Source organism: Desmodus rotundus, chromosome 2 (assembly GCF_022682495.2).
Source record: "Desmodus rotundus isolate HL8 chromosome 2, HLdesRot8A.1, whole genome shotgun sequence".
NCBI classification, from domain to species: Eukaryota; Metazoa; Chordata; class Mammalia; order Chiroptera; family Phyllostomidae; genus Desmodus; species Desmodus rotundus.
In genome coordinates this window covers 204,653,124-204,669,015 of record NC_071388.1, presented here as the reverse complement: position 1 = coordinate 204,669,015, position 15,892 = coordinate 204,653,124, and the positions used below count along the sequence as shown (strand labels likewise).

The window sequence follows — 15,892 nt, the reverse complement described above, 5'->3', positions numbered from 1 at the left end:
AGCTGCACTCACACAGCCGCACTCACACACAGCTGCACTCACACAGCCACACACAGCTGCACTCACACACAGCCGCACTCACACACACACACACCCCGCCCTCCCCCCCTTGTCTAGGATGCCCCCCTTCCCCCACCAGCGCCGTGTGCGCCCCGGGCCCAGTGCGCCCCTCACGTGCCCACTGTGCCTGCTGCTCATGACCCCAGCAAGGGCCCGGGGGAGCCTGGGGGAGCAGCGTCGGGGCACAGCTGTTCTGACACCTCCCCGCCCCCCCAGTCGGTGCCCATCATCTCCCACTCCCGCTGGCTGCTGAAGCAGGGCGAGCTGCAGCAGATGTCGGGCCCCAAGACCTCCCGCACCCTGCGGACCAAGAAACTCTTCCAGGAAATTTACCTCTTCCTCTTCAACGACCTGCTGGTGATCTGCCGGCAGATCCCGGGGTGAGCGCTGGGGGTAGGCGTGCTGCTGGGGGCGCCGCCCTGGGAGCCGGGCTCCCCGGGGCCTGGCAGATGGCTGGTTGGAGCTCCGGCTTTCATTCAGGTTTGAGGTCAGCTCCATTCTTGCCCAGCCTTGGGCCTTTGGCCAAGTTTACTTAAACCCCCTGGGCTCAGTTTCCCCTCCTGTCCAGTGGGGCTTTTACAGGGATATGGAGAGGCCAGCTCAGAGCCCGGCACATAGTGAGTACTCAGCAGAGTGGCCACACTGTGGGAGGGGGGTCTCAGGATGAGGACAGGCGTCCTGGGAGTGACAGTGGTGGGGCTAGTCCTGCCAGCTGGCCAGGGTGAGGCCCCCCGGGACCCCAGGGCTTCCTCAGGACCGACGTGCCCCCACCCCCGCCACCCTCGGTCCCCAGAGACAAGTACCAGGTGTTTGACTCGGCGCCGCGGGGCCTGCTCCGCGTGGAGGAGCTGGAGGACCAGGGCCAGACGCTGGCCAACGTGTTCATCCTGCGGCTGCTCGAGAACTCTGACGACCGGGAGGCCACCTACATGCTGAAGGCGTCCTCTCAGTGAGTTCCCGGGACGCAGCGGTCCCCAGCTGCCCAGCTCCTGTTCTCCCTGCCCCGGACCCATGGGGAGGGTTTCTCTCCAAGGTCGGTGTCAGAGTGTAGCACTTTGTCGTGTGTGTGTGTGTGTGTGTGTGCATGCACACGCACACGTGTGTTCCCTCGCGGCCTCAGACACTGGGCGGGCCCTCCTTTCCCATGAGATGTTGTAGGACCCCGGGGCCAGGCTGACCAGCGAGCCACCATCTGGGCACCTCTCCGAGTAGCCAGGCGACCTGCCCTGCAGCCAGGATCAGTGTGGGGAGTGGGGAGATGCCCTTCCTCCCGCAGAGCCCCAGGGGCTGCCCTGCCCATCCAGGACCCGCCCCCACGGCCTGGGGCAGGGACATGACTTCTGGGCAGCTGGCCCCTGCCAGCCTCTTTGGCAGTGACTGCGGGGCGTGGCGGGGCAGTCGCCTTCTCCAGCTGACTTCTGAAGTACACTGGGGAGATTCCGCAGGGCTCCCCGGCCTGTTGGCTGAGTTCTGGCACCGGGTCCTGCTGTAGCCCTGGGCAAGGCTCAGAACCGAGTAGCTAGCTGGCTGGACACTGGACACTACCCCTTGGTGGGGCCGTGGCTCTGCGGTTGGGGCATTTGTCCTCTTCCCTGTCCCAGGAGTGAGATGAAGCGCTGGATGACCTCACTGGCCCCCAATCGGAGAACCAAGTTTGTTTCCTTCACGTCCCGGATGCTGGGTAAGTGGCCCTCTGGGACAAGGACATCTCTGGGCAGGACAGGCGAGGCCTCCATGGCGTCAGCCTCAGGTGCTTCCCGACCCCGTCCTTCCAGAGGTCCACGTGGCCTCCGGGATGCCCTCTTCGACTGCCAGGGGGCCCCAGGTGCCAGCTGCCAGCGTAGTGCCCGAGGGAGGTGGTCAGTGTGTTGAGCTCGACCAGCGCTCAGGCGGTTACTGAAGGAGTAAGTCCCTGGGTTGAAGCGACAGGCACTGCAAGGAAACCTCGAGGAACCTGGGCCCAGAAGGCAGACAGTGTTCTCTGGGGTCACCGGGTGTCCAAAAATCTCACAAACCATGGAAGGGTGCTAGTCCAGCTGCCTGCCGGGAAGCTGCCATGCCCGGCTGCTCACCGTGCCCTGGGCACACCACACTTCCTGCCAGGGCCCCGTGCACATTTGTGAAGTCCCTTGGGAAGCCCTGAAGAAGAGCCCTCGCCCATCCCTTTACTCATGTTGTGTTTTCTCTGGGTCCCCGGCCAGTGCAACTTCATTTCCCTGGAGCCGAGGCCCTCTCCCTCAAATGACTCCTTTTCAGTTGCTGCAAGACAGGCAGGGTCCAGGGGTTGCTGGGTAGAGGTAGGGCAGTGACACCGTGACACGGCGATGAGGATATACCACCTCGCTCCCCTCCCTCCAGACTGCCCCCAGGTCCAGTGCGTGCACCCGTATGTGGCCCAGCAGCCTGATGAACTGACGCTGGAGCTGGCCGACATCCTTAACATCCTGGACAAGACGGAAGATGGTAAGGCGGGGGCTGGGTGCGTTGCCCACTGGTACCTCCAGGACTCTGCTCCGGCCAGCACCAGCCTGAAGATGCAGTAGGGCAGCCCAGCCCTTAGCTGCCGAGCACGCAAACCCAGGGCTGGGCACGTCTCTACTCCCCAAGACCGCTCTGCCCTCCCTGGCTTCCCCAGCTTCTCCCAGGGCCTCTGCTCTCCTCCCCAGACCAGCGAGGGCCATCTCCGCCTTCGCACCAGGCCCAGCCCAGCACTGGCTCTGTGGTGTCCCCTGGGACAGCCCTGGGCTTGGCCACCCATCAGGGCAGGAGGAAGGACAGCCAGGAACGCCCTCACACTGACCCTCACCCTGACCCCAGACCCTGTATTTGCAACAAGCTTCCAGGTGAACCTGTGACCACCAGGCTTAGAGCCCCGTGTGGGCCAGGAAGCCACCCACCCAGCTCCCACCCACCCCTGTCGAGACATCAGTGCCAAGTGAGGTTCATTCATACCCCTTCCCCAAAACACTGATCCCTTATTTTGACAACAGAATCCCCAAAACTGCACAGAGCACCTCCCCTCCCCCAAATCCTCCTCCCCTTCAAGGTCCTGGATGGAGGGCCTCCAGCTGGTGACCTCCAAGGGAGGCCACTTCCACTGGTTCCAATCTCCAGGGGCTCACCTGGCATTGGAAGAGCAGAGTCCATACCCTCCAACCCCCACAGAATCAAACAGCCCACACCCAACCCATGTGGCCTGCAGAGAGTGTGCTGGGACCTGCACAGGGACCCATACTGCAGGGTGGCCTCTGGCGGGGGAGGGAGAGCTAGGGTACCGTGCCAACCACCTGCCCCTCAGAGGCTAAGAGGCTCAGAGAGGGGACCTCTGGGCCTGGCGCCACCAATCAGCCACCCCCCATCCCTCACAGGCTGCTTCGGTGTCTCTTGCTTTTAGGGGTGGTCCTGGGGGTCTCCCAACCTCATGTGGGACAGCCTGGGGCTACTGAAGGCTTGGGAATAGGTTCCAAAGTCAACACACTTGGGACACTTTGTGGCACGGGGCACAGCTGGTCTCGTCACGGCCATGCGCACACACTGTGCTCCCTGAGGCAGCGTCAGGGCTGTGCCTCCCCCACGTGTGGGGGGCCAACCCCACCCGAGGGTCTCCGGTCAGAGTTTCGGAGCAGGCGCCTTGGGACAGGCCCCTGTGCCCGTTGGGGGGGGGGGGAAGGGCCCGCTGGGCCCCTGCAGGAGCTCCTGAGCCTCCCTTCCCCTCCCCTCCCCATGCAGGGTGGGTCTTTGGCGAGCGTCTGCACGACCAGGAGAGAGGCTGGTTCCCCAGCAACATGACCGAGGAGATTTTGAATCCCAAGATCCGATCCCAGAACCTCAAGGAATGTTTCCGGGTGCACAAGATGGAGGACCCTCAGCGCAGCCAGAACAAGGACCGCAGGAAGCTGGGCAGCCGGAACCGGCAATGACCCCCAGCTCCCAGCCTGGCTGGGGATGTGGGTGGGTGGGAGCAGGGCCTGGCAGGCAAACCCATGGACCATGGAGGGGCTCTGGGGACCGGTGACTTTGTGTGGGGGTTGCCCCCACCCCTCATCCCTGCCACGTGTGAATGCTCATGCGTCTTGGCCCCTTGCTTGCAAACTGGAAAAATGGTGCCCACGCCTTTCCTCTGAGGCATTTGCAAATGAGAAAGTATATTTTAAACAGTATTACACCACCTCTCCCCTCACCTCTTAGAGAGGTGGACAGGGACTGGCATGCTCCCGGGGCCTTGCCAGGCACGGGAAGAGGCCCCAGGCCCGGGTGCCCCTGGCCCAGGGCAGGTGCAAAGGTGGTGACGGTCATGACCCCCTGCACGCACCCTTCTCCACCCTGGAAGCCGTTAGAGTCCACCAGGCTCACTGCCCTCGCCCGGTGAGCTTGCTAAGCGGACCTCGGTCCCCAGTTTACAAAACTGAGAGACCAGCTGCCTCTGTCCACCCCTGCCATCCCCTGGCTGCACGGCCAGGCCCTGTCTCATGGCAGGCCGGCCTCCCGGAGCCCGGCCAAGGGCCCTGCCGCCTCTGGCTCCCTGACGGGCCGCTGTACCTTGTGTCTTCTGGCCCCTTAGGGGGCCCAGGTATTGTAAGGAATGAACTGGTCACTGCATCCTGTATCGGTTATGGTTCTAAGAAAAGCAAATACCATTTTTGGCTGCATTAAAAGAAGCATCATATATGAAATAAAGGAGGTGAAGCTCTACTCTTTATTGCCCTGCTGCACACAGGAGCGAGGCGTTTCGTTCTGGATGGGGAGCCCCGCCCAGGTCAACGGAGGAGGTATGTCCCGAAGGAGGGGCTAGGCGGCCTCCGGGGGGAAGGGAGCCCCTGGGGTTGGGGCCTCCACTTGTTCGAGGATTCCAGAAACAACAGGGTGTTTGAGGGAGTTGGAGGTGCCCTGTGAGGACACAGGTTTGGAAGGCCACAGGGGGACTGAGGTGTCAGTGAATGGCGGTCCCACAGGGAGTCGGACCACCAGGCGGGGCACTGGGGCTTCCAACCTGGCCAGTCACTGAGCTTGGACACTCCTCCCCACCTGTAGGGGCAGTGGCCAGTTACCCAGAGGCTGCAGCTCTTCCCCCAGCCCCCAGCCACCCCACCGTCTGATGCCCGGGTTCTGTCCCCCAGTGTGGATAGGCCTGCCTCTGACCCCACCCAGCCCTGCCTGCCTGGGGGCCTGCTGTCTCGGCCAGGACTCGCTTTCCTCTGCACCAGGACAGGCCTCTGATTAAAAGCCGGCAGTTTAGATCCAGTGGGACTTTGCAGCTCCTTCCCACAGGCATGACCCTTGGCATCCCTGAGGCCCCAGATCCTCTGAGGACCCACGAGTCCTGCAAGACGCACACACCCGCAACACGCTGGTTCACCCCCAGGGGGTGCCCCTGGCCCTGGACCGAAGGTCTGTGCCAGACTGAGGGAGAGCAGCCCCACCTGCGTCCCCAGGACTGAGAGAAGGGGGAGAGGGGCCATTTCTGAGCCCCCTGCTGCTGGGGGGGAGGGGGAACAGAGTGGAGGGGTGGTCTAGGACCTGGCCCCATCTAGCCCTGCTTTTCAAGCTGGGAGACAGCTTGCTGCCTCGGGTCATGTGCGCTAAGCAGCAGGGGTTGGTTTGGCCACTGGAAGTTCTGTGAAATGGTGTTTGAAACAGTTTCATGAAAACTGGCCAGGTGCATGACAGTCCTTCATCAGCAGAAAAGTGTAGCCCACACTGTGTTTTGGGCAGAGTGTGTGTGTGGCTACCACGTGTACTCATCGGCAGTATCCAGGAGAAAACCGGTCTTCGCAGGAACAGGTGTGGCCGGGAGCTCAGGGAACCAAAGGGGCCAGGCAGCTGCTGCCACACTGGTGGGAAGAGGAGGAGTAGGAGCAGCTCCCTACGTCCACCACCCACTCTAGGGACCTCGCAGGGGCCCAAGGTGTTTGCCAAAAGTCCCTCCTCCAGGTGTCCTCACTCTGAAAGGCCCTTTCGGAGCAGGACACAGTTATGGCTTCTTCCCTTCTGTGCCCAGAGCAGCCAATAAACGCCAAGCGTCCTGAGAACTGTGGGAGCCAGGGCCGAGCTGGGGGCTGCGGGTGGGGGAGGGGGAAGAGGAAGTGGGCGGGGCGGGCCATCCTCCCTACAAACCAAACAGCTGGCCTGGGTGGGGCTGAGGAGGCCTTAAGCTCCTCTGAAGCCCCGCCTTGGGGGCCCTCCTGGGACTGCGGGTACCAGGCCAGGCTGATGGCTCCTGGGCTTCACCCCTCCGCTCGACCAGCTCCTGGGGCTCCCTGCGGTGTAAGGGTCCCTGAGGCGGAGCAAAGGGCACCAGGACCGAGGGCGCTGGGGCGGCCTCTGCTCCCAGCGCCTGCCGCACACCGCTCCGCACCCCGCTCCGCACCCGGGGGCCTGGACCCGTGCATGCGTATGCGGCTCTTGTGGGTGCCCGGGCCACGTGCACACCAGCGCACGGGTCGCGAGGTGTCGCCCGCCCCCACTCGCCACACACTCAGGCGCCGACACACTCCAGACCCGGGCACGTCCGGCTGGAACGCGACCCCTTTATTCGCTTCAGGAGGCGGAAAACTTTCTCAGCGCGACGACCACGAGTGCCAGCACCACGCAGGTGGCCAGCAGGGCGGCGATGACGATCGCTGCGATGGCGCCGGGCCCCAGCGAGCCTGCCAAGACGGGGAGCCGTGTCAGCCTGGGTCCAGCCCACCCTCTCCCTTCCCCTCTGCCTCCCGTCCCCCCTGCACCAAGGCCCGCCGCATACCGCCGCTGTGGTCCAGATGCTCCTGTGCGGTGCTGTCCTCGGGGCTCGGCGGGGCGGTGGCGCCCTGGGGACCCGTGGCCGCGGGCTCCCGGGCTGCGCTGGTGCTCTCCACGGGGCCTTCTCCGGAGGGCAGCTCAGCGGGCTCGTTCCACAGCGTGGGTGCAGGCTCCTGCGGGCCCTCGGCTGCAAGGCCAAGGACAGGCTCTGCGGCCCAGGCTGCAGGCCCACAGGGATGTCTCCCCGCCCCCGGATAGGTGGCACTGTGTTTGGGGCCCCTGGAGCTCAGTGCTCCTCCAGACTTCCTGTGTCATAGGTGAGAGGACCAAGGCTGAGAGGCCCCAAGTGACCCCAGAGCCCCACTGCCTCCAGGCCCACATGAAGACAGGTCGATGGGGGCAGGGGTTGGGGTAAAGAGACCAAAAGTCTAAGAAAACAGCTGTGAGAGCCTTGACCTGGCAGCAGATTAGGGAACATGGGACATGGCACCTTCTCTCTCCCAGCAGAGCCTGGGGCCCCCATTTGGACTTGTGGGCTCTGTAGGCCTGGGTGGGGTGACACTTGGGTGGGACCCCTACAGGGCAGACACAGGTCAGCCTTCACCCTGGAGAAAAGGCCAGGAACTCTCCAGGAACCAGGGACCCTGCCCACCCCCGCCCCATAGGGCTGGAGGCTGTCCCTGCTTCTGGGGGTGGACAGCAGAGGCTACCCACACCCAGGGCTGTTGGTCCTGCTTTGCCTTGGCCCCCGCCTGGGTAAATCCAGGCAGCGCACGGGACACGGGGCCCAGCGTGCGCACACACCCCTGGGTGTTGAGGCTTAAAGCCTAATGGTCCTCTGTACCCTAAGGAACTGAAGCCAGCCCACAACAGTCTCCAGACGGGCTGGAGGGGTGTCTGGGGTCTGTGAGGGGAGCCCCAGGAGAGGGTGGGTGCCCCCCATCCTCCCACAAAAGCTGAGGCTCAGTCAGCCCACTGGCTTTGGTAGAGGTCATGGCCTGCCTGTGCCTGGTCTTGAATGGAACCCAGGGATGCTCTGGGAAGAGGCAAAGGTACTTCCAGGGCTTTCCTGTCCCCAGTGCCCACTCGGGGCAGGTCATGAGGAAACACTAACCAAGCCCAAATTCGGGGTCAATGTTCACATAACTGGGCTTTCAAAAACGTCAGGTCGTGAAAGATGAAGGGAGGTTGAGGAATGGTGCCAGATTAGAGCCTCAGGGCATGTGTCCCTGATGGGGGGCAGAGGGCTGCTGTGGAAGACGGTCTGGGCCACTGGTGAGAGCCGAGGGAGGCCGTGGTTCAGGGGACAGCGCTGCACCCCAGCCCACGCCCCGCGGTGGGCCAGAGACTGGCGAGGTGAAGAACCCCTTGTCCTCGGGCATGTGGAGGGGCAAAGGGGCACGGCCGCAGCTCGCTCTCAAGTGGTTCGGCATCCAGATGGGCAGGCAGGCGGGGAGATGGATGGGAAGCCCAAGAACACATGGTGGCAAAATGTTGGAAACTGGTCAATCTAAGTGAAGAATCTACTGGTCATTGGACTGTTCTTGCAACACTTTTGTAAACGCAAAATCGTTTCCCAGTAAAAATGTATACGGCGCCCCCGGCCCTGCCCTGCCCTGCGTCCTCTCCCAGGCCCTGGCTGGGTCAGTTTGGAGCTCAGCCAAGACTTACCCCAGCTGGTGCCCCTTTTCAGAAAATGCCCCTGACAAGGAGGCCTCTGGGGGCAAAGGGCGCCAGCAGCAAGTGGTGCAGGGGTGGGGTAGCTTCCCTGTCCTGGGGCCCAAGGCTCATGTGGGGGCCACCCTGGCCCCCACCAACTGTGGAGTTGTCCCTGTGAGGAGGGCAGAGTGGCCCCATCAGGCCTCGATGGTCACGGCCTGGGGGAGCAGGGGCCCGCAGCCGCGTAGTTTCCAGGGAGCTCCAGTGCATGCAGGCTGGCCTCGGGCTCGGGGTAGCTGGGCAGAGAAAAGGCCTAAGCACACCCACTGCTTGGCAGGCCCGGAGGTCTAGGGCTCTCAGACTGGCTGTCTCCCCAGATAAATGGAGAAACCACTGGCCCCCGCCTGCTCCCCACACACCCAGGACAGGGCGGCAGGCGGGTACCTCCCCGCCCCACCACTGCCAGCCCAAGCTCACTGACTGTGGGGAACCTGGCCAGGGAGGCTGCCCCAGGGCTCCTGGGGACCCTGCCCAGCTGACCTGGGTGGCATCTGGGAAATCAGCTCTGAGCTCAGAAGGCGAGTGGCAAGCCCCATGGCCCTCAGGTGGCCACAGGCTCACGCCCTGGAGCTGGCCACCCTCTGTCCTTTGCCAGACCCCAGGGGCCATCTCTGCGGAGAGCAGAGCCCCTGAGCAGAGCGGCCAGGCGGCACACCCAGGCCCTCTTGCCTTCCCTGCCCTATGGCCAGCCTCCCTGCTGCTCCCACCAGGCCCAGGCTCCTCGTCCCTGCCGAGTGCACCCTCCTCCGGCCTCTCCTCCAGCACCCAGCCAGTCAGTCCCACAGGCGTGCTGGGCTGAGCCGTGGGTTTCCAGACCCAGTGCGCTGGGTCCAGATTCTGGTTCTGGCGCGCTCTTACCCCAGGGCCCTCTGTTCTCACTTTCCCGACCCGTGAAGCAGAGTTGGACCAGGCATCTCAGAGCCACACACGGCAGTAACTATGCCTCCATCGCCATCTTCGGGGCTGCCTCCATCCTAGGGCCCTTGGCCATCAGCTGCCTGGCTGCACACAGGCCAGGCCCCCCGTGTGCTGTGTGCCTGACACAGCTGACTGTGGCAGAAGCCCCCCACAGGCTGGCCCAGGGCTCCCAAGCAGCAGGGCCCCAGGGGCCAGCCAGCTCTCTGCCTACCCAGGCGGGCACCCTAGCGGTGGCCGGGGCTCAGCCCCCAGCACAGGAGGTGCAGCTGCCAGGGAGAGGCCAAATCACCCTCTCAACCCCATCCAGCTGTCTCCGCACAAGGGGAAACAGTTTCAAGGCCACGGCCCACCCGCCCCCAGGCAACGTTACCAGCAGCCTGACCGGCTGGGTCTGCAGAGGGGCAGGGAAAGCCAGGCAGAGGGACCTGAGTGAGCCCCAGTGTGAAGGATGAACCCGTGGGCAGGTAAGGCGAGCTGTGAGTCAGCCGCAGCGACGTTAAGTGGGGACAGAGAAGGCAGAGGGCCTGTGAGGAGACGCAGACTCTGAGGACCAGAGTAAACAAGGCCCTGCGGCCCCGTGCTCTGACTGAGGACGGCAGGAGGAGTGGGCCCGGTGACACAGGCCTGGGCACCGGGGGCTCTCCCCCACCCCTGCGCCCCCAGCTGCCCTGCCTTTAGGTAAATACGTTTGTTGAGCACTCTCTCTGACCACAGGGCCCTGAAGCCAGGCGCCCGTGCTCACAGACGGCCTTTGTACGGGCCATGAAGGGCCTTTTCATCCCTGCCCTGGCCTCCCGCCTGCTCAGCCCGGCCTGCTCCCCCTGCCCCAGGAGCTGTGGCCACAGGCGGCCAGTGGGGAGGACAGCGGGCTGGCCTGGACGGCAGCCACAGGACCGCTCCTTCCTGGCCTGTCAGTTACAGGACCCCCGCCCACCGATCAGAGGGCAGGGGGCTGCTGGGGCTGGTACACCCCTCCCGGAATGGCAGGAAGGAGGACAGCCAGCCAGAGCCCCAAAGACTCGGGGAGGAGTTGGCCCATCCCTCTTGGTAGGACACGTGGGAAGAGGTGAGGCCAGCTGAGATCCCCGGTGACGCCAAACACGCGGCTGCCCCCCACCCAAGCATTCCTGTGGTAGAGGACGGAGCCCACCCACCCAGGCTGTGTACGCACAGTGCAGCCCAGCGCCTCTAGCTGGCGGCCTGGGCCGGGACAGCTGGCTGCTCGGGGCACAGGACATGGGACAGGAGCCCCCCAGGCAGCCCGGACCCACCAGGCCAGCGGGGAGAAGTGTTCCAGGGAGGGGCGGGGGCGGGTGGGGGGGCTGGGGAGCCTGCAAGCATCACAGTCCCAAATCCAGGCCATGGAAGATGCCACCTCACACTTTCGGTCACTTCTCCAATTCCTGGGCACCTCTCCCCCCTCAAAAGGGAGCTAGGCAGCGTTTTCTCAGCCTACGTGACGGGGTGCTTCTGCCCCAAGACCACCCCGCACCCTGCATAGGGGCTGGGATGTTACATGGCCCTGACATCGACTGAGCACCACCCGATGCCCGGGGGTCCATGGTTGACCCCACCCTGAATGCTGGGGTCTGGACTTGGTTGGCCTGCAGTCCTGTGGGGGAGGCAGAGAAACCATGGCAGTCACCGTCCTGTGGATAAGGAGGGACACAGAGACGCTGAGAAACAGCCAGGAGGGCCCCGAAGCCAAGCCAGGCTGCCACTTCTTCCCAGGGCGTCTCAAACTTCCCAGCATATGCCTGAGTGTGTGGCTGTCGCACAGGGCCTCACATACACCCCCCAGCAACTCTCCCCGGGCCACGCTCACTCCCCTGCTACCCAGGTGCCTCCCCAAAACCCATGCTGCAGGGAGGCTCTCCCGCCGTGGGGTACCCCACCGGGGTCCCAAAACATTGTCCTTTGGCCACATCATGGCCAACAGAGATTGTTCTCTCTCAGGAGAAAGGCCACCCATCACCCCTCTGTGCCTTTTCTCTCTCAGGCTTCGAAGCCAGCCTGGGTCAGCCTCTCCCACTCGGGCCCCACAGCCATGCTCAGGACTGGAGCTGAGGTCCTGGGAGCCTGCTGCCCTCGCTGGACCCCAGGCCCAGCCATCCTGCCTCCGTGCAGAGCCAGAATCCCCCGTCCTGGCCATTTTCCTGAGGAGCCCTGGCCTTGTGCACCCTCTGGAAGTTTTCTGGGTGTAGGGAGAATGCCTGGGGCTTCACTCTTCAAGGCTTTTCAGAAAACCAGCAGGGAAGGTGTGCAGGGTTTGAAAAGTCAACAGCAGGGCTCCGCCCAGGGGCCTGGGGTCTCCAGCCCCTCAGCCCCTCGCCCTGGGCCAGGAGTGCCCTCCTGACTCTCAGGCCTGGAAGGCTTCTGATTTTAGGGTGCTGGGCTTGTCCCCTTGTCCCCAGGCAGCTAACATCCCTGGCCCTGCTTCAGAGGCCGTCATCCCTGTGGCCTCTGTCAGTCCCCGACCTCTGCCATCTGTCTCGGGGGAGCCCTCAGCTGCATCAGCCCCATGGCCACCCCTCTGCTGTGAAGGACCTCTGCATCCAAGAATCAGGCCCAAGGTGCTCCTCGGCCCCGGGAGGCTCGTGGCAGCAGGGCCCAGGGAGCAGCAGCCTTACCTGTGAGCACCGCAGGGGCCAGGACCCCGGAGAGGAGCAGCAGCGCCATGCGCAGGGCCAGAGAGAACGCCATCCTGGCCCGAGTGCGTGTGGCCAGCGAGCGGGATGCACCGAGGACTAAGCCGGTTAGCTCCAGGGCAGCAGGGGAGAGGTACCAAAGGGCTGGAAGGGTTTTCATCAATGCAAACTCTGTCCTCCTGGGACACCGTGCCCGCCCCCCAGGCATGCCGACACTCACACACTCTCTCTCTCTCTCTCTCTCTCTCTCTCTCTCTCTCACACACACACACACACACACACACACACACACACACACAGCGGAGCTAACAGAGCACACCGCTTTCCTGACTCCTGGAGCAGCCCCGCCCTCAGAGAGCAGAGGAAATTGCACCCTTTCCCCCCCACTCTCTCTCACCCCCATGTGCAAAACACTTGCCCAGGGAACTGGAAAATGCAAATGCCAAGGGCACTGTTTCGGAGGGTCATGGTTGGGCCCACGAATCTGCACCTCAGCACCCAGGGCCCGGGGCCGTCAGCACTTCTGGGCTCCGGATACCAGGTCAGGAGCGCTTTAAAGCAGTTCCGATCCAAACCCTCTTGTCTCTTTCCAGAAAAGCTCATGTCATTAAATGCTGTTTCCCCTCTTGTCACTCTCTGTTCTCCCAGGTGACTGAGACTTGAAATGCCACCTCTATGCCAGTGACCTGTGTCCCAGCCTGGGTCTGGCCCAGAACTTCAGGGCGGCACCCACCACCTCGCCGACAGCTCCATGGGTATTTGATGGGCATCTCCAACGTCGCATGTCCAGCATGGCCCTGCCTGCCTGCCTCCCAGCCCCACCTTCCAGGGACCCTGACCACACAATCAAAAGTCGCCAGAAGTCCCTCTCTGTGTACCTCATTCCCTGCGTGCTCACCTGGCTCGGAAAATGCCGCCACCACCCCCACCTCCCACCCTTCCTGGTTTCCCACTGCTCTTTGAACAAGAAGCCACCTAAGGGCTTGCCTTGGCCCTGCTCACCTCCCCACCCCACTCAAATGTGCTCCTGCCTCAGGGCCTTTGCACTTGTCACCCCTCTTTCACAAAGCAGCCCCTCGGCTCCTTCCTTAAGGGTCTCCCTTCTCATCCCCATTCAGGTCTCAGGTCTGACCTGTCGGCCCCCATCAACTTATCACATTGCTTCTGATTTCTTCTGAGCATCTACATTTACATGAAATTCTTGTTCTTTGTCGTTCTCAATGTTTTGAGGACTAACATATATACTGTGAGGTATGTGCGTAAACACCACCCAGATCAAGAGAGAACATTTCCAGCAGACAAGCAGGACCCCCCACTGGCCCCCCCAAAAGCGCCTTTCTGTCGTCTATCACCGTACATCGGCTCTGTCAACACTGGCACTTCACATAAATGGAGTCATGTGACATGAACCCCCGTTGGTCCGACATTGTGAAACCCATCGCTGAGTGGTGTTCAGCTGTCTGAACGTGCCGCAACCGACGCACGCTTGCACCCATTTTATCTGTGTCCACGTGGGTTGTTTCCAGGTGTGAACCTGCATTAACATGAACACAGCTCCTACGACGATTCTTGTACACGGCCTTAGGTGACGGTGCACACTCGCTCTCTTGGCCCTACATCTAAAGATCTAACTGCTGGGTCCGAGGGCGGATAGTACTTAGGTTCTGTAGACGCTGCCCATGGCCTCCCCAAGTGTCCATTCCGATCTCCAGTCCCATTGGCAGCTGCCCTCCCTCCTCATCAAACCCTGCCGCTGCCTTTTTACCCCCAGCCGCCGGCTGGGTCCGCAGTGGTGTCTCACTGTGGCGGAGTTCCCACGACGGATGAAGTTCGGCACCTTTCAGTGTCTGCCGACCACAGGAACGCCCTCCTTCGGGAAGGGCCTACGCAGTTGCTTTTGCCCACATATTCATCGGGGCAGCCTACTTCTTAGGAGTTGTGTGTCCCAGGTAAAAACCCTTTGTCACATACATGTCCAGTGCCTTTGGATGACGTATTCTTGGTTGTCGGTCTGTCCCCACCACACAAGTCCCAGCACAGCATGGACTGTGTCATGGTCACCTGCACGCTCCCAGGACCGAGCCTCATGCCCAGCCCACAGCGGGCATCGCTATTTGGATTCGGTCAGCTGGGACTGGGGGGATAGATTTAACCGGGAGCATTTCCTCTCTGTTCACTTGTTTGTGCTTCTGGATGGCTCAGTACCCTACCTTCATCTCACTGCACCCTGCAAGGTAACGGGGCACAGAAGTACGTGAGACCCCAAAATCACACTCCGGAGACTCCTGCCAGCTGACTTCCTGTCTGCATCTGCTAGTGGGGGGCACTGCTGGGAGATAGAGGTGGGGACAGAGAAGTGCCTTCCTGCTGCTTCAGATTTCTGACAGCACCTCTGGCAGGGGCAGCAGCGTTGGCTACGGGAACAGTGACAAAGGGCCAGGGTGAGGGGACTGCCAGGACAGAGGCTGGAAGGGTCCCCCAACCCCAGCAGCCTTGGTGGCCTGGGCTCTGGCCTGGGAGTGATCTTCCTGTTCCCCAGCCAGGCTGCTGTCAGTTTCCACGCTGCAGCTACTGATTTATGAGGACCCTTGCCTTCTGTCTTTTGCTCCACCACCCCTTCAGACATCGTTGACAAATTCATGTACTAAATCTCTTCTGCTTGGAATGCCTGCAGGGGACTCTGGGTCCTGGTGCTTGGCTCCTGGAACGGTCCCAGGAAACAGACCCTCGAAGCTGTGTTTCCGAGCTTGGCTTGCCACCACCCCACGGTTGAATGCAGACCTTGTTGCCGTGGAAAATGAGATCTGGTAACATATGGGGTGCATGTGTTAGGACTGGGTTGTTTACATGAAGTGTCTATTGAAAACAAGGCTTATAGGACCAAGTAGATGCTGCACTTGACATTCACAGAACGTGATGATGATCAGAACCGTGAAGTCAAGTGGCTGCTTTTTACTGTGCTGGGTATTCACAGGAAAGGACAATTTCAAGGGTTTAAATTTTAAGGTCAGGGTGTGTCCAGAGAACTAGAGCATTTCTATGTTAGTCATTTAAAAAAATCTCTCATTTCTCATAGCTACAGGGCATTATAGCAGGCCCCAGACTTGCTGGGTTTGCGAATTACAACCTTAAATTGAATTCATAGCCGTAACAACTCTCTTAGGTGACATTGGGGGCACTAATTAGGAAGGAGACCTTGGGGCATGGACTGAGGGTGTTGGGGTAGAGGCAAACAAATCTGAGAATCTTCCACTCACAAGTCCCCAGGCCTCTCCTGCCCAAGCAGCCGGCTCTGCTCTGGTCTGAACACAACAGCCTCTTCTTGTCTGAATAATAAACAACCTCATCTGTTAAGTACCCTTCTGAGAGGGCGCCTGTTCCCAACACCCACCTGACAACCCCTCACTGTCTCCATACCCGTACCTAGAAGCAAGGCAAACAAGGAGGAAGTGAGTACACACTAAAATAACTGCTCATTATTCTAGCAAGAAATTAATCACTGACTACTCAGTAAGATGTTACTAATTTACACTAACAGAAACCTGGAGAACATGTGTGGGAACGAATTCTGAGGTATGAAATGGACAGGATATGAGTGCCCTCAGATCGGCTCAAATGTATCTGCAGGGACCTGCTGAGCAGAGATTCTGAAGTGTGTTTAGCTCGAGCATCTAGAAGGGCGTCAACCAGTGCATTACAAGAATTTCTAAAACACGCACGGCCTATTAGTCAGGGGCATGGCCTTCTTTCCTTCAGGTTGTCAAGTAAAATACTGATGACAGCCAACCCAACAATGGCCATCGGTGTGA

General features: G+C 61.5%; 2 protein-coding genes across 3 annotated transcripts in view; one reads left to right on the top strand and one right to left on the bottom strand.

Annotated features, from left to right (window-relative positions):
* NGEF (neuronal guanine nucleotide exchange factor) overlaps positions 1 to 4,737 on the top strand; it is an 83,250-nt gene extending 78,513 nt beyond the window's left edge. For both annotated transcript variants that reach the window (XM_024564210.3, XM_024564211.4), the window contains 5 exons: positions 277 to 440; positions 854 to 1,009; positions 1,662 to 1,741; positions 2,419 to 2,523; positions 3,790 to 4,737. In XM_024564210.3, coding sequence (XP_024419978.1) covers positions 277 to 440; positions 854 to 1,009; positions 1,662 to 1,741; positions 2,419 to 2,523; positions 3,790 to 3,980 — 696 coding nt within the window. In that variant the 3' untranslated portion in view covers positions 3,981 to 4,737. The remainder of the gene's footprint in view (positions 1 to 276; positions 441 to 853; positions 1,010 to 1,661; positions 1,742 to 2,418; positions 2,524 to 3,789) is intronic.
* Positions 4,738 to 6,565: 1,828 nt separating this feature from the next.
* Positions 6,566 to 12,369, bottom strand: SNORC (secondary ossification center associated regulator of chondrocyte maturation). Its single transcript, XM_024563683.4, has 3 exons — positions 12,066 to 12,369; positions 6,803 to 6,985; positions 6,566 to 6,707 (listed from the first exon to the last, which is right to left on the bottom strand). Exons 1-3 carry the CDS (start codon positions 12,289 to 12,291, stop codon positions 6,598 to 6,600), a joined length of 519 nt encoding a protein of 172 aa, XP_024419451.1. The 5' UTR covers positions 12,292 to 12,369; the 3' UTR covers positions 6,566 to 6,597.
* Positions 12,370 to 15,892: the final 3,523 nt, after the last annotated feature.